At 51.4% G+C, this 27,110-nt stretch overlaps 1 protein-coding gene across 8 annotated transcripts in view; it reads right to left on the reverse strand.

The window, feature by feature from the left end:
* LOC116793165 (hydrocephalus-inducing protein homolog) overlaps nt 1–27,110 on the reverse strand; it is a 30,872-nt gene that overhangs the window by 939 nt on the left and 2,823 nt on the right. Inside the window, exons 6-35 of one of the 8 annotated variants that reach the window (XM_032700792.1) lie at nt 26,796–26,920; nt 25,459–25,660; nt 24,555–24,738; nt 24,089–24,188; nt 23,213–23,331; nt 21,936–22,159; nt 21,004–21,071; nt 19,503–19,738; nt 18,547–18,647; nt 17,130–17,265; nt 16,511–16,675; nt 15,749–15,901; nt 14,540–14,778; nt 13,865–14,111; nt 12,530–12,673; nt 12,192–12,335; nt 11,400–11,713; nt 10,246–10,406; nt 10,016–10,143; nt 8,770–8,868; nt 7,854–8,063; nt 6,817–6,954; nt 5,065–5,242; nt 4,404–4,559; nt 4,099–4,286; nt 3,904–4,065; nt 3,031–3,164; nt 1,886–2,022; nt 1,190–1,311; nt 942–1,102 (exon numbers count right to left, since the gene is read on the reverse strand). In XM_032700792.1, the coding sequence (XP_032556683.1) occupies nt 942–1,102; nt 1,190–1,311; nt 1,886–2,022; nt 3,031–3,164; nt 3,904–4,065; nt 4,099–4,286; nt 4,404–4,559; nt 5,065–5,242; nt 6,817–6,954; nt 7,854–8,063; nt 8,770–8,868; nt 10,016–10,143; nt 10,246–10,406; nt 11,400–11,713; nt 12,192–12,335; nt 12,530–12,673; nt 13,865–14,111; nt 14,540–14,778; nt 15,749–15,901; nt 16,511–16,675; nt 17,130–17,265; nt 18,547–18,647; nt 19,503–19,738; nt 21,004–21,071; nt 21,936–22,159; nt 23,213–23,331; nt 24,089–24,188; nt 24,555–24,738; nt 25,459–25,660; nt 26,796–26,920 (4,875 nt within the window). The other 7 variants (XM_032700790.1, XM_032700787.1, XM_032700789.1 and 4 more) reach the window with 7 other exon arrangements.

The following is a 27,110-nucleotide window of genomic DNA, read 5'->3' on the forward strand; positions in this document are numbered from 1 at the left end:
TATCCCACTCTGCTACAGACTTCCACCTCTACCTTTTATGGGCAGCACCTGATAAGTAACCTGCCCTTATGTGGAGAATCAAATCTGACTGTGTGATATCCTCCAGACTCCTCAAACCCTAGGACAGTAACCTATTTCTATACCTGTATGGTATATGGAAAATAACAATTTCTCCTGCTAACCTCTGCTTTCCAGAATGGGAGAGAAATGCTCCACAGAATCATGCACCAACGAGGAAAAGAAATGAGAGCTATCCTGAATAAGGCCATTTGGAACTCAGGAGGTTCACCAGTTCAGTTGCCCTTCTTGCTATTTACACAGCAAGGGAGGAAGAGTTTGCTGCTGCTTTGGCCCTTCACTGACTCCAAGTACTCTGTTCACTGTGTGGGTCTAAACACTTACATAGAAACACCTCTCTCAGTCACAAAAGAGAACACACCACAAACTCTGCAATTTAATCAAATGGACCAGAAATCTTTTAATCTGTTCATGGCAGTGTTTATCTGAAACCTCAAAGTATGGAAGGTGGGGAGCCACAAGGAAAGGCTCCCTCTGAAAGGGAGCACAGCTGCTGCTCCTCCAACTTCCCAACAGGGAATAATTCTCCCACCTCTTCTACCAGACCCAGCAGGATGCTAGGGGAGCCCTTCATTGGCATCCTCAAGAAGAGGCCCTGGGGGGAGGTTGGACACCAGCAAAGCCCCTTTTTGTGCTCAGCATTACTGCCAGGCCCCTGAAAACCCTCGTGCCTCCTTTTCCCAACAGGAAAAACAGGGATCATGCAACTGATTGACGCAAGGATATCACTACCAAAAAAGAGCGAGCATTCCTCATCGCTGGGGCAGCAACCAAATCTCTCAAGCACCTTTGAGTGAGAGCCAAGGGTGCACCGAGAGTCCTTGGCTCCTGCTGAAACCCACAGACCTCAACTGCAGCATCACCTTTTAAAGGCAGATTTAGATCTCCGGCCATCACGTCTCTTGCCTCTCTCAGAGCACGTCAATGGTGTGGGGCTGTGCAGGTCAGGAGGCCCTTCTTTCTGGATGCTATGCTCAGTCACAGTAGCAAAGAGATGGATGTGAACTGTGTAGCTTCCTGTTACCTGGAGAAGGACAGACAATTCAGCTGAGGGTCCAGGTGACATTTGCTGCTGTGCCCAACCTGCTACCTGCCCCAAAAGCTGTGGCACCTTGATGGGCAGGCGTGCATCCACCTCTCCAACTGGCAAGTTGGTACTGTCAAAAAGCACTTCAATCCTCTCAGTGTTGCAGTAGGGCAGGCACTGCACCTGGTCCAGGTCCAGACTGAAACCTTGGACAGACAAAAATAAAGCAGCTGAGATAAACAAGCAACATGAAATGTGTCACACGCACTCTAAGGTCATAGAGGGGTCCTGGCTGGCAGCTCTGGGAAAGACCATTCTGCATCTCTGGAGAAGGTGCTGCTCTTTTTAACTTGTCACCCACCACTCAAGGAGAAAGGGCTTTCACAGCCAGAATCCAAGGTCCACCTTGGATGGTAAAACCAAAACAGATCAGCTGAGCACCTCCAGCAATTCCTTCATCAGGCGCCTCAGGGAAGGTTGCGCAGAGCTCTCCAAAGGAGAATTTCCAATTAAGATCCCCCCGTGCTGTTCCCTGGTCAACAACTTAGAGGAGACACTTGAGCATCCCTTAGACACAGCAAACCATAATGAAGCATCACAGGGCAGCCACAGGCAGGCCAGGTCCCTGGGCACGGCTGGCCAGGAGAATTCAGGCTTTGAAGCTCCCAGCAGGGGCACTGAGGGGAAAACACTCAAAACCCCTCCCCTTGTCTAGTGGCTTAAACCGCTATCTGGGATGGCTCCTTCAAGCCCATAGGAAGCCTCTCCAGCACTGGTTACCTTTGTCCTGCAGGACACGTGTCTCAATCTGGAAGGACACCGGGAGGGACCCGGTGTTGGTGATGTCCACAGTGTGTGTCTCAGTGTCACCGCGAGTGACGCTGCCCATGTCCAGGATGTAGTTGGGCAGCTCAACCCTGGAAGGAGGAGTGAAGACAGTCCTTAAACCACAGCCTGGATACATGTCCACATGGATGGAAGATGTGAATAAAGTGGATAATTCTGTGTTCACTGCTGTAAAAACTCAACTCAAGCCCATAAAACTCTAGGCCTGACTGCCTGGCAATGACTTTGGGAAGTCGCAGGGAGTGCAGGTCCTAGGTTTTATCAGTTACCAGTGGTACCTGAAAATAAAACTAGTTTAAAATGGACACTGGTCACAGTTCCTCTGATATGAAAAGCCAGTGTAGATAAGTCCACTGGACATCCACTGGTCTCAATGAAACTGCTTAGCCTGGTGTAAAGCTTGAGCCTGAAATTGCTTCAGGGCCTTGGAATAAAATTTGCCTGCACAGGAAATCTTCACTGCTCTGCAACCAGAATTGCCCCCAAAGCAGCACCGATAAATGTAATCAATACTGGCAAAATTCACAGGAGGGTCCTTTCCCAGAGCAATCCCACAAAGGAAAGCACATCAACGATCTGTTTTGCAGAGCATCTTCTTCCTGAATTGGAGCCTCCTGTGCCTGTGATACCTCATGAAGGAGCAAGGGGAAGCTCCTTAGGTAAGCCCTGCCACCTCACCAGCATCCAGGCCTGATTTAGGGTTTTCAAGGGTTTGGTGACCTGTGTGATTCCCTGCTCCTTTTGCTCAGTGTGCTCTGATAGTTGGAATCAAGATGGCAGCTTGGAGTTGTCAGCAGGGACAGTGTCTGTGCAGCCTGGAAGGGCCTGATAGTCTGTCCTCAGCCCTAAGAACAGAACCTGTGGGGGAGCTGAGCTGCTCCAAAGCTCAGCGTGGCACTGGGGAAGGGAGGACACTCAGCTGCTCCCAGGGAGCCTGTCACACCTATTGGGACCGGACCCTTTCTGAAGTCCCTGGCTGTTCCCAGCTCTGCAGGAACAAGGAGCTCTCAGGAGCAGGGAGCACGGCTGGATGTTACCCTTGGGACACCTGGAGATAGGGGACTGGAGTCCCTACTCACTGGACAAGCTTCTGACGAACGTTCTTGTCAAAGCCCCTGAGCTCCAGGGGACGGGAGGTTACAATTCTGTGCTGCTCCAGGACATGCTGCTTTATGAGCATCAACTCCATCTCTCTCTGCACCCAAGTGTCCTGCTGAGGAAAGAGAAGGCAGTGGCTGGTTGGCAAGGGTTTGTCCCAAGTCCCAGGCTTGTATGTGAAAGAGGATCCCACCTTGCTCTTGTTGAGAGGGGGCATGGGGTCCTCCTGTCTGGCTGCTCAGTGTCTGTGACACCCCCTGCTCTCTGAGCCAGGACCTTATCTCCAGGGAAGTAACTCCAGCATCTCTGCCTGCCCAGCCACTGCTAGAAAAACTGATCTGGCCAGACAGACAGACAAGCCAGGAACCTTCCAGAGCTCCAGATATTTGCCTGCCCCCAACCAGTGCCAAAGCAGCTTGGATAAAAGCTCTCCTGGAAAGGGAACCACAACCAAGCCTCTTGGAGATGAGCACTGCCAGCACAGCCCCAGGGCACAGTCAGGCTGTGTCAGGCTGCTGTTAAGGTCTGTAAATCTGGCAGGGCTTGGGTTGGGAGCAACAAACTCCCCAGCAGTGACCTGCATTTTCTTCAAAGCACCATCAACTCCATCCCTTGAGCATGGCCTTCAGGATCTCTCCCTGGAATAGCCAGGAAGCTGGTGCAGCTCCAGGAGGGACCACAACCAAAGGTGGGCAGCCCCTGGGCCAATGCTGAGCTGACAAACAGTCACAGCCAGATGTGGGCAGGGAGGTCCCAAGTGCCAGCAGGGCACCAGGAAGCTGCTGTGGGGTACAAGGGGCTCAGGTCACATGGAGAGGGTGGCATGTGCCAATCAGGACAGCAGCTGCTCTTACCACGATGCCATCATCAGTGTCAGAGTCAGTGTCACGGGCAGCCACGGATGGCACCTTGGATGTCTTCTTAGATGGCACCTTGGCTGGCTTCTCAGGTGGCTCCTTGGATGTCTCCTCAAGTGGCTCCTCAGAAGGCTCCTCAGATGGCTCCTCGGATGGCTCTGTGGACAATTCCATGGATGACTCTGTGAATGACTCTGTGGATGACTCTGTGGATGATTCTGTGGATGACTCTGTGGATGACTCCTCAGATGACTCCTCAGATGATTCCTCGGACGATTCCTCGGACGATTCCTCGGACGCCTCCTCGATAGCAACTGCTTCATCGATCTGAGTCTCTTCTTCCTCTTTTCCTATTGTCTCTTTCAGTATCTCCTCGTTTCCTGAAGGAAAAAAATTACCCACAAATAGAAGCATGGGTGCATTGCCAAACCCATTTAAGGTGGGAAGTCCCACTTCCCCAACACTGGCCTCTCCCAGAAACAAACCCCTCAAGTCACCTGGGGCAAGTGGATGCTGCTGCTCCTCGATGCCAGGGTCATCCATGGATGGCTCCACGGATGCAGGCTCTGACAGAACATCTGCTTCATTGCTCTGCCTCTCTTCTTGCAGATTTTCTTTTATCTCTTTCAGTATCTTCTCAAATTTTTCATCTCCTGGAGGAAAAAAATTATCCACAAATAGAAGTGTGGGTGCACTGCCAAACCCATTTAAGCTGGGAAGTCCCACTTCCCCAACACTGGCCTCTCCCAGAAACAAACCCCTCAAGCCATCTATGGAAAGTGGATGCTGCTGCTCCTCTCTAAATCCTCATGTTCACTCTCAGCCATCATGCTCCTCACAGAGGAGCATCTCATCCTCTGAAATATCATGCAAATTCAACCCTGCCAAAAGCCCTGCCAAGTTTCTCTTACAGTTTTCCCAGGGTTTTCTGTCTAGCCATCATCTTTTCTCTGACAGATGTGCTGGCAAGATCTGCAGGATGGTTACTGGGACAAAGCCCACATGGGCTACTCTGCTCAAGACTCAGGAAGCAACCAGAGGGGTGAGTGTTGGTCTGGCAGCCTTGCAACTTCCAGGCTTAGTGGAGATGCCCTACAGGGGGAAAAAAGGGGGAAAAAACCAGGAGGCCTTTCTGATGAGCAGACAGGCAGTGTTCACCTTTGACAGTCCAGGGCAGGTCCAAAGAGATCCTAAGAAAGGTTCCCTCTCCTTTCAGGGAGATTTCTGCTGGTTCCAGGTGACCCACTTGGATCTGGAGAGTGCTGCAGAAAACTCCTAGTACTCCTGGCAGGTAATAGACTTTCAGCACTCGCTCCTTGCCAGGTTCAATGTAACCCTGCAGGGGATGGGAGGAGAGAGGGAAGGAATGCATCAGAGAGGGTTTGATGGGGGATGCCTCGGGCAACAGACAGGCTGAGAAGAGAAGACAGGGTCGAATCTGGAAGAAAGTGTCAGACCACATCACCTTCTAACTTCCTTGTACCCAAAAGCTCGAGCCTCCAAGGCAAGGGTACAGTGTGTCCTTCTGAGGGCTCATAAGGCTGCACCTCCAGCAGAGCCTGCCCTGTGCTCAGGGTGAGCTCGACTCTGCTGCTAACGGGGTTTGCCCTCTGCCAGCAAGAGCCAGGCTCAACAGGTAAAAGCTCTTTTGCCAGGCACTGTGGAAGAGGAGTGAAGTTGCCTGCACTCAGCAGGGCCAGCAGCTCCTGTCACAGCACATCAGTGGTTCCAGGCTGGTGTCAAAGGGCCTGACCCCTTATTAATGAACCTGACAAAAACACCTCATGCCTTTGTGGTTACACAGTGACCTGCAAACATATATCTCTGGAAGCACAGGAGGAGAGACTAGGATGAGATCTAGGGAAGAGGGTGATGCTGGAAAGGGCTTCCAAAAGCGCTGTCCAAGCCCCAGGCTCGGCTCACACCAGCCAGGTTGAGGGCAAACCTGTCTCTGGGTGACAGGACACAGCTGCAGCTTTCCTTGGCTCACCCCTGCACGCTGGGCTGGATGGCTCCCCAGTCCCATTCCTGCTGCTGGGAGAAGCAGCTGAGCGGGACAGATCCTGCCACTCGGTCCCCTGAACTCTCACTCCAGCACCCAACACGGCTGCAGCCCCAGGGAGCCCTGCCAAGCTGCCAGCACCCGGGGTGCTGCTACAGCAGCTGCCTGCACAGGGCCACGCTGAGCTGTGTCTTCGAATGCTGGCAGGAAGGGGGCATCAGCGTGTCATCCCTTGGAGGAGGCAGGCAGGAAACAATGAGAAAGCGATTTGGCTTTCACTTCTTATTCCAAAGACGGCCAAAGTCAGCAGGAACGCTGCTTAAGCTCAAAGGCATCCAGGCATGACGAAGAAGCTGGGATGGTGGGATGCTGCAAACTCCTCTCCTTTCTCTTCCAGCCCCTCTCCTCCCTGGCCCCCTCACTGCCCCACAGAGCTGCTGCAGAGCAGCAAAGCTGGAGGGAGTGAGGGACCAGCACAGGGGCTATGAGAACTTCTGTCAAAGGAGCTTCAAGCCAAAGCAAGGAATATGTAAATTGCTGCATAGTGCTGGCAGAGAGGAAGCAGGGACAAGGAATAAGTCCTGTCTGATCACACAGCCTGGGTGAGGTAACCCTCAGAAGAGCTGGCACCACCCAGCTCCATGCCAACACAGCCAGAGAGCTCAGCAGTCCAGGTCCAAGGAGTGACTGATGTGCTCGTGTCTCCCACTGCTGGCACCCGCTGGCCAAGGCCACGAGGGAGTCTATTAGGAGAGCACTTGCTTGACCTTCTCTAACCCCAGCAGCAATTGCTTTCAGCCCTGCCTCTCAAGGCTGGGTCTGGTTGGTTTTTTACCCTTTTTTTTTCACTTCAACCCTCTCCTGGGCCACCTGACACAGGGCTGGGGCCAATCACTTGTGCTACTCACCGTGCTGGGCACGACCACGGGCTCACCAGGCAGAGGGCTGTCTGCCCTGGCAGTGCTGGGGTCTAGCACCTTGTAGGTGAATCCAATCACCCCGGTGTTCTGCAGGGTGACCTCTGCTTGGATGACTTCATTAAACAGCTGGAGAGAGGACAGAAGAGTGGGAAGTTACAGATACCACTGTGCTGCTGGGAATCTCTTTCCTCTTTCATGGGGTTGGAAGCAAACAGCCACAACACAAGAGCAGAGACTGGGGAGGAGATACAGGCACTTGACCATCCCAGGTCAGGCTGGGTCAGGCACAGGACATCTCTTAGCCCTGCACAGGAGCAGGGAGTTCTGGCAGCACGCAGAGATGTGGTAATAACCATGTAAGGGCCTGTAATAAATGAACCAGGACCCTCTTTACTCTGAGGGGTCACCAAACAGCCTGGTGAAACAATGGAGGTGGCATTGAGGCATTCCAGAGGAAAAGGCACCTGCATGCAAGTATTGGCAAGCAAATACATTGACAGGAAAAAAGGGAGACACACAGGGGCAACACAGACAGGGCCAGCAGCTGGAAATATGTGTGGGCTTTTAACTGAAAAGAAGTAAAGTGAGGATTATTCTGGGACGTTCTCTCCAGCTACAGTGACTGGAAGCCCAACTTCCTCCCTGGATTATTTTGTAGATTAAGCAAGAGCATTAGAGGAGAGCATCCCCTTGGAGCTCAAGCTTTAGAAGCAGTTCAGGGGAGGGATGTCTCAGGGACATGTCCCTCTGGACATCCCCGCTGGGATCCTGCCTGCCTCAGGAGGCAGTGCTAGGTCCCTCAAAGAGGAGGAATTCCCAGCATTGGTGGTGGGTGTGTGTGTGAGGCGGAGATGGCCATTAACAACCAGCTTGGATGCTGGATGTATCCCTCAAAGGCTGTCCTTTCCAGGGCCCAGAGCCAACAAAGGAGCTGGGAAGGGGAGAGAGCCCTGGGCTGGGGTGGGCAGCAACCCACTGGGGATGGTCCCAAGGCAGCAGCTCTGCCAGGAGAAGGGGGGTGGTACCTGCAGCCCAAAGTCGATGTCATAGGTGTCCAGGTGGTAGCTGAGGTCCAAAGTCCCCCCACTCAGCTCCACCTCGTAGGTGGGGCCTCCCTCCACGTGGCACAGCGCCGTGACACGGGCGACGATGTTGGGGTGGCCAAAGAAGGTGAAGAGCACGTGCTGGCTCTCGCCCGGCTGCAGCACCCCGAACAACGGCTGGACATCGAAAACCTGCAGGGGGGGAGGAGGGATCGAGATGCTGAGCCTGGAAATGGGTGCAGAAGAGCAGCTGTGGATTGGAGTGAAGTACAGAGGTAACTGGAGGGGCCTCTTTCTCAAAGACAGCCAGAATCATCCTAATCTCATCCTGCATCCATGACCAGTGCAGGAACCGTAGGGGAAATCTTCTTCCATACTCCCTGATCAATGCATTAATTAATACACGACATTAAAGTAAATTAGGATGTCTCCTGGCAGCAAGATATTCTCTCCACTGCAGAACTTGCCTTTGAAAACAATTTTACTGCCTCCAGAAATACAGGAGACTCGGAGGTGAAAGCCCTTGGAGCTGGGGGGAGGACTCCAGCTTGGCTCATCTGACTCCTGAGGCTTTTTCCTCTCTCTCTGATTTACATGCTGCTCCCTCAAGGTGCTACTGCAAAAACTCCTGCAAAAATTTCCAGTCAACCACCTGATGAGGTACAAGGGGAGCAATGCCCTCCCCAGGTGCTGCACAGGGAGCATCCTTGGGCAGCCCTATGTCCAAGGAATATGTAAATTGTCCCACGTGGCCTCTCCAGTGACCAGTTGCTCCAGCAGCATTTTGTGATGGGCTTGGAAGGATTGAGGCCCCTCTGTGGGCAATGCCAGTGGCAGTGGGGGCTACAGAACTGCTTTCCACACTGGAAAGATGGAAGTGAGACAGATTCCCACTTACCTCTTCCATTCTCAAGGCAAGGTTCTCCACCCCCGTGAATTGCCTCAATCCCTTCATGGTCTCCAGGCTCAGAGGCTCCACAGCAGTGGATGGCAGCACCTGGAAAAAAAGCACCATGGGCTGCAGTGAGCACTGTCTGAGCAAGATCACTCTGCTGCAGGCTCCACCACCCCACCACACCAGGAGCAGCTGAGATGGGACCTGGGCACAGATCCAGTGTGGGTATGTCTGTGCTATCGGTGGAGTGCTGGTCCAAGCCCACCCACAGATGAGGCACAGGCTCTGTCTGCACTTCCTACAAGCAAGTGTGCACAAGGGAACTGGATACCCCCAGCACTCAGGCAGAGGGAGCTGGAACTACAGGATCTTTGAAGGTCCCTTCCCAGCAAAACCAAGGGCCCTTCCAAGCCAAACCATTCCAGGATTCTAGGATAGCTGCTTGAATTTCCCTGGTTTAATTGTGCATACACGGGCAACAACCAGGAAATAAAGATGATTTCATGCTTCTGTTTGAGAATATTCAACCACACTATTCTTTGTGTCTAGTGGGTATTGTTTCTCCTGATTCAGAAAAAACATGCAGAGTTAAAATGACCAATATTGGGGTGTGAGCAGGTACAACTCCTCTCCATGAACTTAAGGCCAACACTGGTGCTTTCAGAAACTCCCGTGCTTCCTTACATCCTTTTTTACTGCCCCATGAGCAGCCATGGGGCCACTTCTCACTCCAAAGCACCAAGATTCACCAGGCAAGTCAGCACTCCAAAGGCCATTTTCCATGCTAGGAGGAAGAGAAGTTTTGCCTTAAAAAAGACAGCTCTGGAGCCATCACTGCAATACTGGCTCTTGGGTGAAGGCAGGGATGTGAAAATGGTGGTTCTAGCTGGGCTGGAAAGAGGGGAATGGAGATCAGGACTCAGCACAGCTTGGTACAGGAAGGAAACCAAAAGCCTTCTCATCACGATGCAAATGAAAACCTCATTTTACATTGTAAAGAAAATAAGCCAAAAAGAAAAAAAAATCCCAAACTCAAGATAGGTCTGTAGGATCTGAGTGGGTTTCTCTGGGCAAAACTATCCTGTTTGTCCCTCCCCAGATGCCCCACTTCCAGCCACTGGCCCTGCTGCTCAGCCCACTCTCAGGGCACATGACAGCAGGACAGCAAAAAGGGAGGTTGGCATGAGCACAGCTTTACAGGGGCAAGTTTGGGAGGCAACACAAGCAGTAGGTGCACAAGATAATCTACCTTTGCTACCAGGGATTCCTCTGAACCTGCTGGCTGTTGGGCAGGATCCTGCACTGCTCCCAGGACATCCTCTGAACTTGCTGGCTGTTGGGCAGGATCCTGCACTGCTCCCAGAGAGTCCTCTGAACCTGCTGACTGTTGGGCAGGATCCTGCACTGCTCCCAGAGAGTCCTCTGAACCTGCTGACTGTTGGGCAGGATCCTGCTCTGCTCCCAGAGAGTCCTCTGAACCTGCTGGCTGTTGGGCAGGATCCTGCACTGCTTCAAGGCCTTTAGTTGGCTCCTCCACACTTTCAGCACTGAACTGCCTCCTTGGCAACACTGAGTACTTCAAAGAGTCCCTCTCCTTCTTTGGTGGTTTGGGTTTGAATTTAGGTGGTGAAGGGTTGAACCTGGAAAATAACATGTCAGCTCCCAAGAGGTTGTCTCCTCTGAGCCAGGTCCCAGTTCCCTAAACAAAACTGTTTCTGGATGAGCTCTATTCTTTGCAACTGCAGCACTTCAATGCCCAGTGGTTAACTGGGCTCAGTTTCCTGGGGCATTATGGAAAAACCATTTGTTTCTCTAATAAAAACTGCCCAGACCAAAGTTCTGCACTCTGCACAGGTCACAGCAGGAGGAACTGCCAGAAATGTGTTTACAGATGTGCCCCAGCACTACTGCAGGATTGCACTTGGGCTTGGAAAGCCCAGCCCAGCCTTGTATGGCCCTGCTTCCCAGGGGTGTTCAGACAAGTGCTCCCACCAACAGCTACAGCCACCCCTAGAGCCCCAGCAGAACCTGCTGATCACTGTCAAACACCAAAGAGCTGGTTTGTGAGGGTGATGTGTGGTTTAACAGCTGGAAACTCCCTTCACCAAGGTGGTCTTTGCCTCAGGCCACAGAGGTCTGAGAAAGCAGCTTTCCCCACCAGCTTTCCTTCCCAGGGGAAACCCGTATGGGAGCTACAGCAAAGCAGCAGGAAGAGACTGGGACAGCAGCACTGCACTCTGGTGGCAGCACCTGTGTAGGTTCTTTGTAGGAAAGGACAACAAATCGGGTTGGCAGGGAAGGAAAAGAGGTCACATTACAGATCTGCTTGTCCAAGTGCCTAAGCATGGCTTTGTAGCTCCAGAGGTAAAGCAGGACTCCAGGTTACTGCTATGCAAAAAGGGTTGGGAGTGTCTTACAGTCCCAGTTTGGCTGGAGGACATTGTCTCCAACCCAGTGTCCAACTGGTGGAGAACACCTATTCCCTGAGCATCCAGCCTGACCACGGCTGGTTGTTGTTATTTCCACAAGGAAATCTCAAAAGCACTTTGTCAGATCCCAGGCAAACAGCCTCGGTCTTTGCAAAGCACAAACAGGACCCCAGGAAGAAGAGCTCCAAGCAAAGGAGCACCTACCTTATGGTGTTCACCTGGCTGTCTGTCTGGAAGGACCAGTGGTAGTGGACAGGGATTGGGCTGCAGTTGGTCATTGCCACACAATCCACTTGTTCAGTGCCATTCATGATGTAGCCAAAGTCCAGGGCCTTGGTCTGGATATGCAGGTTTGGAAAGTGGACTTCTCCCCGAATGGTGATCTGCTCCTCATGGGGATGCTCCATGAACCTCATGTTCAGTGTCTTCTCTGCTACCCAGCTATACAAATCCTTTTTATAAGCCGGGTTAAATTGGATGTGGAGATGAAGTTTCTCCCCTTTGTCCAGTTTTATGGGCTGCAAGGAGATGAAGAGTATTAATCACCTGTGTGATGAAGTCCCAAGGTCTGACAGCACGAAACATTAAAGGTTTGAAGTGTGACCCCAGCGTGGGCTTCCCAGTTCACCCTTCATTTCTTTATGGTGAGGGTCTGACTATGAGCATCACACTCTTGTCCAAGATTCTCTCAGGCTCATGTTTCTGTGCTTGGCAGCAATACAAGGGGATGGCTGCTGGAGAGCTGGGATGCTTTCCAGGAGACTGGATGGCTTGCCCAGACCTAGTTGTCTGCTCCCTGCGTCTTAGAGCCAGGATGGGTCTTCCCAATTCAGGTGAGATTTTGCTTCCTTCAGCAGCTCTGCTGATTCAGTTCAAGCCAGTCCACTGCTGACTCTACAGAAAGAACTTCTCGACTTGAGGACCTCCCAACAGAAGGGCACCACCACACCCCTCCCTCTTCAAACCTCACCAGCAGGAAGGTCCCTGGCTGTTCACCTGAGCATCTTCAGGGAGGGGCTGCTGGTCCACATCACAGATTAGGAATGGCTTCTTCAAGTCCAGCACAATGCTGAGTGGCAGGGAGCAGTTGTTTTTTAAAGACAGAGGCTTATATAGGAGAGTCAGGACATCACTGGGCGACTAGAGAAACAGGAGACAAGGAAAAACAACCTCAAGTGGCCACAGACCTCCTTCCCCTTCCGATGCATTTCACATTTTTCAACCCCAGAAGTGCATACATCTCTATTTACTCTTTCTAATAGTTTCTAACCCTTCCAGCTGATTTAACAGCCATGCCATTAAATGCCATGAAAGGATGCAATCCAGAGTCTTACCTTCTCCACACGGAACATGATTTCTCTGGAAGATATTTGCACGAGGGGAAAAATGAACTCGCAGCTGACATCCACTTGCATTATCTGCTTCTTTCTCTTCTCCTTCCCCACGATGGCGTGACACAGCAGCCGCTCCTTCACCTTCTGCATGTGAGAGTCACTGTCACCAGTGGCTGCTGGCTTACCACCCACGGGCCCATTTCCTGCCATAGTCACTGCTCTCCTCAAAAGCCCCTTTCCTTTCTGTGCTGCATCTTACTTATTCTGCACTCAAATATCTGTAACGCTGCACCCCAATAGCCACAAAAGGTGCTTGTGAGTCCTGTGCTGCCTACAGCTGTAATAATTCTGGCCCCAAATGATTATGGCTTTGATTTGTGCCACTGCTGAGCATAGTGCTTACAGAAAGAGGGAAAGTAGGAACTGATTTAAAAAAAAAAAAAAGTAACTATATTAAGGAAACAGGTGACAGAAGGGCTAATCAGTAGGAGCTTCATGTAGATTTCTTCCACATTTGCTTAAATATTGTGCCCAGGGGTCCTGGAGCCAGGGAATGCATACAAGGGTTAGCTGGCAGCTTCTCTGCAGAATTGTACTTCCCCTGGAAAGAAAGGTCCAGGGAGGAGAACATCTCAAGGCCCTGCTAAAATCTGCCCCTCTGAGCTGCTTTCCAAGGGTGCTGCAAGACCTGGCTGCCCTTGGGACACCAGGGCTGGCTGAGAGACTGGGGAGCAGTTATGGAAATACTGACGAAAGACAAACTGTCAATGATCTCTGGGAACAGTTTCCCACGTGGATGGACATCACACTGATCATTAGAGCTGACACAGTGTTGGTTTTCCTCCTCCAGGACTCAGGGTTAGACCAGCCCTCTGCCCACGTTTGTCTGCAGAGGACAAGCGATGCTGCTCCCAGACACTCCCTCCCTTCACAGGGCTTTTGTTTTACTCCCTGCTTTCCCCAGATAAAGCACTTGGCACTTGTTTCATTTGCTTTCTGCCTGGGCTCTCAGTCTAACTTTTTTTCTCTGCCCTTCCTTTCTGCCTCAGTACACGACACTGGTAACCTCCTGTTTGCCCTGAAGGACCAGTATTTCCTTCAGCCTGTATTTTGGGATCAGCACTGGGTTTTGGTAGCTATGGAAACACAAAAAAGCCTTAGCAACTGATGGTGGCCAGCAAGGAAAGCAACTGGTGCTGCCATGGAAACTTGTGGCCTTAAAACAGTTTCTTGAAGGCACTTGCTCCTTCTCCCAGGCAAATGTCAAGGGGCTGCGGGAGAAGCCCCAGTGGAGGGGATCTGATGGGAAAGGCTCAGCCCTTGGTGGGACCTCACCTGGGGGGTGCTGGAGAAGCCTTCCAGCACCATGTCCTTAGTCTGGCCCGGCACCAGCTCCATCTGCGGCGGTTGCAGCTTGAACACGGGGCTGGCAGGTTTGGGGATCTGGGAAGTGCTTTTGCCCTTGGTGGTACCGAGGGCACGACGCTGCTGAACGACGCTGAACCCTTCTGTGGTCCAGAACAGCTGATGGGTTTGTCGCCCTTTGTTTGTTATTTTGAACTGGTAACAGCAGGGAGTGAGGCTGGAAGAGAAGCAGAGAAAATGTCATGAAATGACATTGAAATGTCATGGCTAGAAGAGAAGCAGAGGAAATGTCATGGGAGCTGCTGTTTCCCTGCAGTCACCCACCTTCAGCACCCTGATGGAGTTCCCTGAGTGCACACTCAGCAACAAAACCTCCACCAAAAGGTCACCTGAGCTCAAGACTTCAGCCACAGCCAGGCCTTGGCTGCCCCTAAGTTCATCACCACCCAGCAGCTGTTTTCCATCTCAGTGGCTTTTGAGGGTTTCTAATGGCTCCCCAGTAGCCATCACATGTTTCTAAAGGAATCCCTGTGGCTTCAGGGAAACAGAGCTGGGACCTACTGAAAAAGACCTAGCCTGAAGGACTACAGCAAAACTGCTCCTTGCTGAGCCCATGGGAGAAGTGGGAGCTGAGAGAGATCCTACCTGAAGTGGGGGCTAAAGTTGAGCTCCTGAGAGAAAGGTTTGTCAGTGACAATGGTGGTGCCAACACCCACAGCCTGCACAGGGATGATGTTCACTTCACTGTTCTCGATGAACAGCTTCACCTTGTCCTCAAATTTCCCCGTGTCATCGAGGTTTGCTGTGACAGTCACAGACACCTCACTCTCAGGGGGGATCACTCCCTTACTGGGTTCAGTCCTCCAGCGTGAGCACGTGCCAGCCTGTAAGACAAACCAAGCATGAACTTGGGATGGAAACCATGGACCTTGGTCTGCTGTGGGGTGCAGGAAATGGAAGGACTAAAGAGAGGAGGGTAAAAACCATAAAGGTTTAATTTCCCTAAATTTGACCTACGGTGTCTGGCAACAGCAACTCTCTAAGAGCTTATACAACCTGTATTTTACCCTCCTTTAACAGATTCACTTCATTAACCCAGTTTTGCTCAACCCAAGGGATGTTCCTCCTCAGGAGAAGGTTATTCCCCCTCCAGTCTCTCTTTGGAGTCCATGCCAAGGGAAGCTACTTTCCTGGCTTCCTGACAACAGAGCTGGGTTGGCACAGAGGCTCAAGGCCAGAGGAAGCCAGGACTGCTCCAATCCCACCACAGCAGCCACACAGCTGGAGGATATTGCTGAGAGCCCGAAGGCTCTCAAAGGATTCTTCACTCCCAAACATGGCGACATCAGCAATGGTGTCATGCTCTCCCAGCAGTTGGGTTTTAAGTATAAATGGGATCTCCATTGAGCTGTGAGCCTTGATAGTCCCACGTGGCTGAGGGGTGAAGTACCACACAGCATCCTCCTCTGCAAAACCAGCTGAACAAAACCCCAACACTAAAGTCTTCTTTCCCAGGAGGTTCTCAGTGCTTCTCAACAGCCCCTGAAGGACTGAAGCCCTTTTTTCCCATTGATCATCAGCCGCAGGGAGGTGTCCCAGTGCCCTCTGCTTTGGAAAAGTCAGCTCTGCATGGCTACAGCAGGAAAGCACTAAGCAGAAAGAAAACTGCAGTGTATGTGTGTATTTCACTGAGGGTTATCCCAGATAAAACCACCCCCAGAGCCAGGTTCCTCTTGCCGCACTCGGATGGAATATCTTGTACAGAGAGGCATGGAAACATTGAATATAAAAAACAAGTCATAGGCTGCTACCGAGCAGTCATTTTCACTGGAAAACAGCCCCACAGATACTTACCATCTCTGCCCAGAAGACTGCAGGGATGACGCTCTGATTGGAGAGGTGGAGAGTTTGGGAAATATCTTTTACGACTGGGATAGTGCCCAGGTTTATCTCAGTTGGATATACATAGACAACCGGCCCCTGTCCAATGCTCTCTAAATGGATTTTCTGGTCCAGGAAGAAGGTAGGAAAGATCAAAAAAAAAGGACACATCAGGGAAAGTTTGAAAAGCTTAGGCAGCTCTAAGGGCACTCCTAGGCTGGGGATAATTCTGGCTGTTTGAAGTTTTCAGTGCTGTAGACTGAAACAGAAGGCCTGGAGCAAGCGTGGGATATGCAGTGATCCCATCTGAAAGCCACAAGTTCCCATTATCAGGACACAGAGAAATGCTGTTTCCCATTCTTGCTTCTTCACACCTCCTCCACACTCTCTCTCTTTCCTCTACCTCCTGCCTGCTTGCACTCCTTTCGCTGCTCCATCTTGCCCCAAACCACCCTCCCAGCAGAATGTGAGACCCACAGATTGGTCTGGGGTTCAGACTGGGCTTGTTATCCCATTTCCCACTATATGTTGGGTCAGGCACTGAGATTACCACCTACAAGGATTCTATACTTCCTCTTTTCTAGGCATAAGATCCTGCTTATGCTGCCAATCCCTTCTTTCCTGTCCACACCAGCCATATATCACAAGCTCCTGTTTTCCCTGGAAGAATCCCTGTACATTTTGCACTCCATCGGGATGAGTCACACAAAGGCTCACATCTCTCCTCACACTCACCAGTGGGGATTCTTCACTCCCAAACACGGTGACATCAGCAATGGTGTCATGCTCTCCCGGCAGTCGGGTTTTAAGTATAAATGGGATCTCCACTGAGCTGTGAGCCTTGATAGTCCCACGTGGCTGAGGGGTGAAGTACCACACAGCATCCTCCTCCTTGTGTTCCTAGGAGGGACAGAATCAAACACAACTTCAGAGGGAGGAAACTTTAAACTCCTTGACATCTACCACGATGGCAACTCACACACACTTTTAAAAATCCCCAGGAGAAAGCAGAAAGGCACAAAACAAGATGAAGGACTTGTAGGGGCTTAGCATCCTCAGGGGGTCCAAAAGCTGCTGCATCCACAGACACCCACTCCTGTGCTGGCAGCCCCCCTTGCAGCACCTTTTCACAACCCTCTAAAGTCTCCTACATTAAAACATCTCAAAGACTAGAATATAAACTGCTTCCCTAAGAAGTTAAACAACTTCCTGAAGTTTGTATTCAGGCAGGTTCCTGTTCTAAGCGAACCTTTATGTTTGAATAGAAACCGGCAAGGTCTTACACAAACCCCTTTTTTCCCCCCATAAACAACTGGATAACATTTGAGAGGAGGAGGTGGATGTGATGCCCAACCTGAGGAAGAACCCTGTAGCAGCCAGGAAAGTCGCTGTCATTCACAAGCTTCAGCATCTTCTGGTAGGGGACCTTCAGGTAGCACCGTCCAAATGTCATGATGGGGTTGAGCGCTCGCAGGGGAGGAACAACACATCTGGGCAAAGAGATGACCCCGAGGAATTAGAGACACTGAAAGGTTAGAGAACTTGTACCCCTGAAGAATGTGAAATGGAGCACAACACATTTGTCACGTCAAAGGGACATTAAATACTCCTACAGTGATAAATCACCTCTAACTTCCTTTCACTTGAACACCTCTTGTCAAGGAGGGGCAGACCCCGAGACTCAGCACTGCAGAGGCTTCCAAGTGCCCAGGCACAGCATGTGTCCTGTTCCAGAGCTGTCTCAGCAGCTTTGCCCTTTCTTTGCCCAAGGAGGCTTGCAAGGACTCCTGCAACAGTGTCAGTAAGCCATGACCTCTGGGGGAGCTTCCCACTGAGGACTAGGGCTCATGAAGGCTCAAAGAACACAAGACTACAGAGTCTCAGTAAAAATTACTCCCTCCCCTCCCATAGCACTGTTGCCCTGCCTGAAAACTCAGCCATTTGCTCCAGCAGTGGAGGGCACAAGCCCTACAGAATGGATTATAACCCTCTCCCAGTCCCTACAGCTCTCTCAGTCCTTCACCCCACGGGTTTATACACTGACTGTCCTTCTTTGCACTTGTTTTACAAAACTGCAGCCCAGGTACCGACTGGAGGGCTCTGCCTGGGAGAGGGAACAACACCAGGGAACTGCATCCCTCTTGTCATTCAACTGGCACCCATGGGAGCACAACGGGAGAGAATTCGGCTGCAGCAAGAACGACTTTTGGCCTCAACTCTGAGAACATTAATGCTCAAAAGAGCCAGAGGGAAGCAGTGAAACCTGAGCTCACCTGCCACATCAAGGATTATATTCCCCTTCATAAGATCTTGCCTTTCTTTTGCCCTCACCACTCCTGCCATGAGCCCCTTTCCCACTGGCACGTGTTGGTTAATTGAGCCAGACCCCAGCTCTCAGCAGGCTGCTCACTGTGTCCCAAAGCAATGGTCACCACCCAGCACAAGTCCATCTCTTGCAGGAAGGAGGACAGGCAGCCCTTGAGAAATTTGTTACACCTCAAGCACCAAAAGCCAGGCAAATAATTAATGTCCTTCCTGTTCCACTTAGAAAAAGGCCCAGAGCTGTGCCTGGCTGTGAGCAGGGGTGCTTCTCACCATGGGCTTTCCAAGTGCTTTCCAAGCACTTCTTTTCTTATATCAAGCTAGGCAGAACCATCTCATTAAGCAACCCTCCTCCTTTGGAGCTGCAGCCAGCAAAACCCCGTGCAAGGCAGGGTGCTGGTGGTGGGTGCACGAGGAAAGATGAGCAGCTGCAAGGAAAGTGCTGGTACCTGGCTGTGATGGGCAGTGCTGACACCTTCTTGCCAACACCAACCACGTCCACCACCAGCTCCATCTGGTATGGCCCCACGGTGTTGGAACACAGGGTGACCTGGTGGAAGGGAAGAGCAGCAAATATTTCTTCACTCCCAAAGGTTCATCACATGTGTAGTGTCCTCCAGTTCTTGTTCCATGGCAAAGAAAGGAAGGATTTTGCCTTAATTCTTCTGCTGGTCCGTGTGTAGAGTGCAATCTCTGGGAGCAACAAAAGCCTTCTGGCAAGATTGGATTTATTAAACATATCTTGAAATTATCAGGACATAGGTAAGTTAAATTAAAGCACCATCAGACTAATGGTCTACTCACCACTTTATTCAAATTAAGGGATCAATTTTTCATCTGACTACAGTGACATAAATGCAGAGGAAATCTCTTGACTTGAACAGAATGAACAGCATATGCCCAGTTCCAGAGCTGTGTCAGCTTTACAGCAGGAAGCTGAGGGCAAAGTGTGGCCCAGCAGGTGCTGGGCAGTTCATGGCTGCAGAGTGTTTTCTGTCCCCACTGGAGATCCCCACAGGGAATACAACTCATTCTGCTCCTCAGGAGAGGAGAAACGAGACAGGGAAGAAAAGCAAACTGATTTACACAATGACATCTCTCCCTCTAACAGCCACCTTCTGTCCTCATCCTTCCTCTGCTGCTTTCCATCAGAGAAATTCCTCTCAAAAACACACGAATGGCTTCTGTACTTGACCATATGGCACATGATTTCAGCTTGTGATTTCGGAAACAAAACTGTGCTCCTTCAGGAACATCCCGAGCAACCCAGCTAAAAGAGGCCTCACACCAGTGCAGAGCTCTTACTCACACAATACTCAAAGCTGGCAGTGCCAAAGCCCTCCCACTCATCAGTGAAGCTTCAGCCCCACCTGCTGAAGTGTGTATGGCTGGACTCTTCCCATACCTGGATATCCTGGAATGCCTGGGAGCAGATGGTCCCTCTGCAGGGCGTTATGGTAAATTCCATTGGCTTCATGAGACCCTGAGCTCCCTTTCTCCAGGATGGGTGAGTGTTGCTGGATGTCTGATCCGAGCTGTTGAGGCTGGGCTCTCCAGAGCCATCCTCAGGAATGTGGAGGGTGAAGGCCATGGGCATCAGGGAGGTGTTGGTCAGGCGACAGGACAAGGTGCGAGGAAAGCCTGGAAAATGACACAATATGGGCACCAATCATCTCGTGATTCCTACTGTGAATGTCCCAGTAGGATAAAACTGAGCTTGGAGTTTGGCTCTTTGTTATCTGAACTGCAGCTCATCGAGCAGCTCAGCCAGGAATCAATGGTCACTTAGTTCCCTTTGCTGCTGCTCCCAGATTGCTGCTTGGAAATGCCCACTCTTAGCCCTGCTGAACACCACAAGTTTCTCTAACGGGGAGGAGGAGCTCTCTCCCCTGTCCCAAACCAGCACCAGTTATTTCTCACTGATGAGTGTGCACCCAAACCGAGGATTTACTCTCAAAATTTAGGCTGTAAAACTCCCTGTTAACTCTGCCTACACTCCCACTGTTTTCGAGGTGTAAAAGCAGTGAGTTGTCATCGAGGAGAAGCTACAGTAAAACAAAGGGAGGATGGAATTGGGAACAAGAACATGATGCAAAACACTCTAATGCAGTTTACCAACAAACAGGGACACCATCCCCTGCTGCACACTGGCTGTGATTGTTGCCCACAAGAGTTTACAGCTCTGAGACTTGCATTTCATAATGGAAAGCCAGGGATACAGCCACACCTGGTGGGGATGTCCTGCAGAGCCAGGACACCAGCCCACAACCTGCTCTGCACTGGACATCTGTCTTGGCTGGCCAACTCTGTGGGGAGGAAACGTCTCCCAGGGCCTGCTTACCAAGCATCCTCTGAACACAGAGGGGGAGGAAAAACCAACTGCAGGCACAGCCAAGAGCTTCTCTGTGCCCACCAGCAGTGACCATTGCCCAGCTCCAGCAGTGACTCCAGCAGGGAGGCAGGAGGGGCACAAAAAGGACCAACACAGATGTCACAATCCCAAATGAGACCGAGGTCACCAGATGCAGAGAACAGTCAGCAGCACAGTTAAAAGAAGCAAAGATACAACAGCTGTCTTCAGCTGAAGAGGCCTTGGGAACGAAATCAGATTAAGCAGGATGAATCTCCTATTATGTAACAATATTCCTGTCTGGTGCCTTTCTTGTTGGATTATTCATTCAAAAGGAAATTGAGAAGTGGCCGAGCAGGGATCCTGATTTCTATTCCTTTGGTCCTACTCGACCTCATGATGGGAAAATGCTGCCTGAGCCACCAGCAGCCCTGGAGTCAGCACCCTTAAGGCTGCTGTGGAGGAACACAAGTGACAGATGCTCTGAGGCTCAAGTGCTCCATTTCAGCAACACACAGACCTCTCACACTGTGGTCCAAACCCCGGGCACACTCACCAAAGGGGACATCACCAAAGTGGAGGGCGCGTACATTGAAATGGAAAGTTGGTCCGATGACATAGCCCCTGTGAGGACAGAGGAGGCAACAGCTGGGTTAAAAGGAATTGCAAAGTGTTCAGCTTTCGTGACCCCGTGAATGGATAAAAGCTGCTGTCACAGCCACCATGGGTTTCAAATCAGCCCACAGCATCTGTGTGGACAGGAGGCAGCCAAAGCAAAGTGGGCAGCAGCCAACAGGCTATCTGGGACAAGCCCTCAAGCTGCTGTGGTTCTGAGAAGTGAGCTTTGCTTTTCCCATCATAATTTTTTTTCTTCTTTCCCCACCTCTGCCGTCTGCTTGATGAGGATTATCTTTTGCAGTGGCACCAGCCCATAGGATGATGCCCAAGTCCTTGTGACAGTCCCTGCTGCACAGCTCCCCATCTCCTGCATCAGCCCTTTCCTGGTTGTGGAAAGGAGGCACCAGAGCACTCCCTGCACAAGAGCTGGGAGCACAGCCTGTCCCCACACATGGGCACGAGAGATGTGAGGCTGCTGCTGCCCATTTGGGAGGGATTATTAACAGGATTTTAAAAGCACAGCTTCTGGTGCAGGATAACCTGGGCTGGCCCATCTCCAAAGCCCTGGGGGCCTTGCTGGGTGTTCAGGTGGGACATCCCAGACCAGCTACTGCCCAAAGCTAATGCCATCCATTGCCTGCCACAGCCTAAGGGGGAGAGACATCCCTGCAGGAAGGAGTCACCCTAGCTCCTGGTACCTGCACTGGGCAGAAGGCATCCCCACACCAAGGGGCTGCCAGCATCAGAGCCAAGATTAAGACCTCAGGCAACACCTTTGTTCTCTGCTCCACCACCAGATGAGGCAGGTGGGAGATGATCACCCAGAGACAGCTACAGATGTGCCCACCAAGTTCCCAGAGCCCTCCTCACCTGATAGTGAAGGTCAAAGGCTTGGGGGCTTGAGGGACACTGAACTGGAATTCTTCCTTGAACTCCCCCGGGATGGTGGTTCGGAAGGAGATGCTGATGGCCTGGAGCCCATCTGGTGGAATGATGCCCTGCTGGGGCAGAAAGGTGAAGCAGGAGCCCACGGCTGTAGTTGGAGGGAGGAGGCTGAAGAGACCCTCAATGGGCCCTTTGTTAACCAGGACTGCCTGCAGTAGCAAGAAAGCAAGGTGGAAATACATGAGCAATCTCCTTTCTTACAGAAGGCTGAGTTGTTTCTAAATTAAACAATTAACACCTGTAAAAGGCAGAAGATGCTCTGTGCTGCTGCATGGCAGGAGAAAAAAAAAAAATTACAACTTTGAAAGACACCTTTGTGTGCCTTTGGGATTTTCATGCAAGGCAACAATAGCTTCACACAATCAGAGTCGCTCTGGGTTATCCCACTGACACAGAGCAACCCACTTCCACATGCACAAAGGAGCTGCTCAGCATCAACAGGTTCATTCACCCTGGCCCTGAGAGCAACACGGGGCATTACAGTGTGAGAAGTTAATCACCACTGAGCTGCTGCTGCTCCAGATGTGCCCAACCCCCCTAAGGGCAGGACACATTCTGGTTCCATTGCAGCCAGCCAGTTTATTGCACGTAGAAGACACCAGGAAAAAAGATGTAGCAAGTTCCTTTGCCTTTGCTTCCTTCCCAGAAATGCTTTGCCCTTTCTAGAGCTGGAGATGCGCCAAGGCTGAAGGGTGGTGAGGGACTGGTCAGCAAGGGGAAGCACTCCCAAGCCCTTTGTGAGGGCCAGTGCTGAGCCAGGAGGCTGGACAGCTTTCCCTGACTCCCAGGAACAGGCGGAGGCACCTGACTGAAAACTGTTTGCAATGGACTCGAGCTCAAACGCAGCCAGTTTGTTCCAGCTGCTTTTGAACAGCCTGAGCACAAAGGTGCCTCGAGTCTGGGGCTGGAACAAAAGCCTCTGAACACTCAGCTTTTTGACCCAGTGTTGCTTCATATGCCAAGGGGTTGTTTTGCAGGAAGCCTCCCAGCTGCTCTCCAAGGGAGGTTGCAAAAAGCAGGGATGAGGGTTTCAGGAACAACAGATACACCCCTCAGAACCCATCAAAAGGATCCAGATTCTGTGAAACGCCCCAAATTTGACTGGTATCACAACTGCCTGAGCTGCCAGAAATTCTGCAGGTCCACCAGGCTCACTTCTACCCCAGGAGCCATCAGGATCCACCCCAACCCCTGCTGCTCACCTTGTATCTGTGGAGTGATATGACAGAAACCTTCCCAATGTCCAGTTCCTCAAACAGGAAGCGGAGCCGGGGCCCAAGGCCTTCCCCTATGAGGCGCAGGGGCAGCCTGGTCTCATGGCCTGGGGAGAGATTTCCCTTTCAGAACAATAATTCCCTATATTTTCCTGCATTTTCCAGGCTGCCTCAATGCTATTCCCTGACTCTGAGCTGGATAGAACCAGGTCTTGATTCTCCCAGAAAAGACACGGCCCCTTCTCTTCCCTCAGGAGATATGATATGTCCATGGAAACCATTCTCTCTTCTACCCCTCTGTTGATACTGGAGCTTCAGGAAATGCCAGAAATTTTGTTCTTTCCCCTTCCAGGTTTGTTTCCTTATTTCAATTTTATTTGCCCCCAAGGGACCTTAACTCTGGGCCGATTCCTACCCTGACAATCCAAGGGATCAGCTCCAGTCTCAAAGGGATGGATGTGTGTGTGGATGTGTCTGCATCACTTAAATGACCTCTCTGAGATCCTCTTCCAAGGGGCCAGCGGAAGAGTTAAGCTTCCATTGGGTCCATCGGGTCGTTCAGGAGCAGGCCTTTGTTTCTCAACACACATCATTTTGTTCCTCCAACTCCCAGACCAGCTCAAGGCTTGCATTTCACTAGTCCCTGCACTGCTTGGATTGTTCTGGAATCAGTGATCCAGAGCCAGGCATCCCTGGCCTTGCACAGGAGGCCCCCCAGAAGCCGCAGGGACAGCGGGCACGTGCCAGCACTGCCCTGCTGACCACAGAGCCTTCCCAGCAATGACACAGGAGCCCAGTGGGGTGGAGGAGCATTTGCACCTCTCCCTCAGTGTGGGTGAGAGGGGCAGGAGGGGGGAGCCGTACCCGAGATGTCGCAGTACACGGCGTGTTTGTAGACTCGGGCTTCTCGGGGTCTAAAGGTCACGCTGATTTCAGCTGAAAAATTTGGCCAGATCTCTCCCTCCTAAAGCAGAAGGAGACAACAAAACTTTCATCTTCAAACATCATGTTTCTTGTTTTCAGTCGCAGCCCTGTAAGCCTTTATCTAGAGAGCATCAGTGATGAGCAAGGAGCGAGCAACACTTATCAATAACATTGATAAGAGAGATTGGAAGATTTAGGCAGGTCCCTGCAGCCTGCCAGGAGCCTGCAGGGCAGAAATGCTTTTTGCAACAAGCTCTCCAGCCTCACAAGAAAGCCAATGTCTTCCCCCTCAGCACATCAAGCAAGCTGAGGTGGGAATCTGCCAAGTGACCTCATGTAAGGGAGGAGGAGGAGAAGGAAGAGGAAGGGAGGTTCTCAGCTATCAGCTACCTCAGACATCACTTACCACCGGTTTAATAGTGAAAATGTCATCAAAGAACAGCATGGGATCTCCTTGCACCTTTGCCCTCTCGTTCTGGTAGATGTGGGAGAGCAGGGAAAGGCGTTCTCCACGAGTGGTGTCCGCTCTGCTCCACTCCAGAAAATTATCTGCCTGGGCATTTTCCTCCTGCCACAGCCTGTGGCAGAACCTGCAGCCACGGGGAGAGACAAACCCAGCAGATCGTTTAACAGGCCACATATTTGCAGGGATAAGTGTAAGTGCAGCAGCAAAGCACTTGGGGAGGAGCAGCAGCAGCTCCTCAGCCAGGGGCTGACCCCGAGCCACTGAGTTCCAGATGGATCAGAGGATCCCTTGTTGTTTGTTGGCACAGCAGGTGGTTTTACTCCACACTTACAAGCTCAGGAGAGGTTTTGAAAGCCAGCAAAACCCTTAAGAGAGCCTCCTGGCTCAAAGCCACTGCCACAACTGAGGGAGAATCCACCAGCCACCTCAACTGGCTTTTCCTACCACAGAGCTGCTCAGGGGAAGTAGATAAAGATCAAGATCAAGGAACACCTTGATCTTAAGGGGCTTCCCTGGGAAGGGAGGAAAAATCTGTGTTTCATCTGCAGGTTACCAGCATCACTCTTTGCTTCTTCCTTTTTGGACCTGCAGGGGTAAGCAAACTCCAGCTGCCCTGTTCCCTACAATGCCTTCCACCAGAGCATCCCAGAGGACTTTCAAAACAAATAAATTAATTCACATCACATCCCTTCAGTGACATTAAAGGTTTTGCATGCATAAAACCAGAGGCCCTGAGAGGGGAAGAGACTTTGTTTTGCATCACCCAATAAAGAAGTCAGGACCAGCATATGTTAGTTATATCCTTAGGCAGTGTATCTCCCTGAAATGCATCTCTCAAACCCACCTCTGCTTCAGCTGATCCTCCTCTTCCTGAGTAGCAAAAGCCTTCCACTGGAAGCGGGCTGTGACATGACTGTGGTTGAGGATCGTCACGGTGCTGTGGTTTGACAGTGTGATGTAAGTCTTCTCAACTGTCACAGCATTCCTGTCCAGTCTGATGTGGACATTCACAGCTGATCCATGAAGGCTTGTGTGGGTATCTTCACCTGGAACAAAGCAAAGGGGAATCTTTGCCCATCTCACTTGCTGTTGGAAGCGCAAGGAACAGAGCAAAGCACAGGTGACAGAAGAAAAGGTCACAGCTTTTGGCTGTATGAGCAGTTCCAGGGATCAGAACATTTATCACATCCCAGCTGCTGTGTGTGTACAGCGTGGGGATGTCCTGGACACCACCTCAAGCACCTTATTTCTGGTGTGTTTGTGGAGATCTGTCCCCAAGGTGACAGTATTTAGAGTGAGATTAGTCAGATCTGGTGGGGTGACCCACTCAGGTCACAGGGAATTCTGCATCAGAGTCATTCAGGTGACTCTGAGGAGCCCCATTCAGTCATGGCTTGCCCAGCGTCTCCTCCAGGCATTCCAGGAGCTCCTGTCTCTCCTGATCCCTTGTTACTGACAAGCAACAATGCCTGGGGGCATGTGGGCAGAAAAGAGAGACTCAGAAGAACAAGTGAAGTGATGGCCCATGGCAGGAGGGGACACAGGTGAGGACTTTGTTGTGTTGTGGCAGCAGTGCCCTCACTTGCTGTGGGCTTGTGATGAGGTGTCAAAACAAGACTGGTGGGGCACAGCCCACACCAACCTGCCCATTACAAGTCCTGCAAGCCCACGTCTTCAGCCTGGATCCTTCTGCTTGCCCCCGAGCCTGCCAGTCCACACTGAGGATTCCCAAACTATTCAACAGCCAGAGCAAGGACATCTTTGCTTTCCACCCCAGACAGAGCTGAAGAGGAGAGAGCCCCTGGCTGTGCACATCAACTGACGGAGGATTGGAAATTTGCCGGAGAACCTGCTGGCATTTCATCCTCTAGAATGGACCAAAGGCTCCCTCATTTCCAGAGCTCTCAAACCTTCATTATTCCCAACCAAATACCTCCTGGGCACAAACTTCAGTACCTATCCCACCCTTCCTGTTGCAGGTGATTGTTTCCCAGGCAAGATGCAAACAGCAAACATTAGACATGCTCTCTAGAAATGGCATTTCTATGGGGTGGTTCTTAATGCCTCAGTGCCAGCCCCAAATGCCAAGTGCAGCAACCCAGCCTTATCCTGGAGGGCATCTCTCTGCAAAGGCAGAGCCTTCTCCTCACTGCCCAGGGTACAGCAGTGCCCAGCACTCACCTGTGTCATAGTGCACTACCAGGGATCCAGAATGATCCCCAGTCTGCAGAGGGTGAAATACCACTGTCACTTGCAGGATGTCACCAATGCCAAGAGTTCCCATGGTCGGAGTGACAGAGAAGGGGCTGCAACACAGAGAGATATCAGGACTCTTGAGGGAGATTTGGGGATGACATTCCTTTTGCAGTCACTCCAGCTCACTTGTGCAAGGAAGAAGCAAACCAACCACAGTCAGCAGAGAGCAGAGCACACAGGATGAGAAACTGCTACTGGCTCACTTCTGAGGAGATTCAGCCCTCAGGAGAGCCTGCTCTG

Source organism: Chiroxiphia lanceolata, chromosome 13, assembly GCF_009829145.1.
Source record: "Chiroxiphia lanceolata isolate bChiLan1 chromosome 13, bChiLan1.pri, whole genome shotgun sequence".
Taxonomy (NCBI): Eukaryota; Metazoa; Chordata; class Aves; order Passeriformes; family Pipridae; genus Chiroxiphia; species Chiroxiphia lanceolata.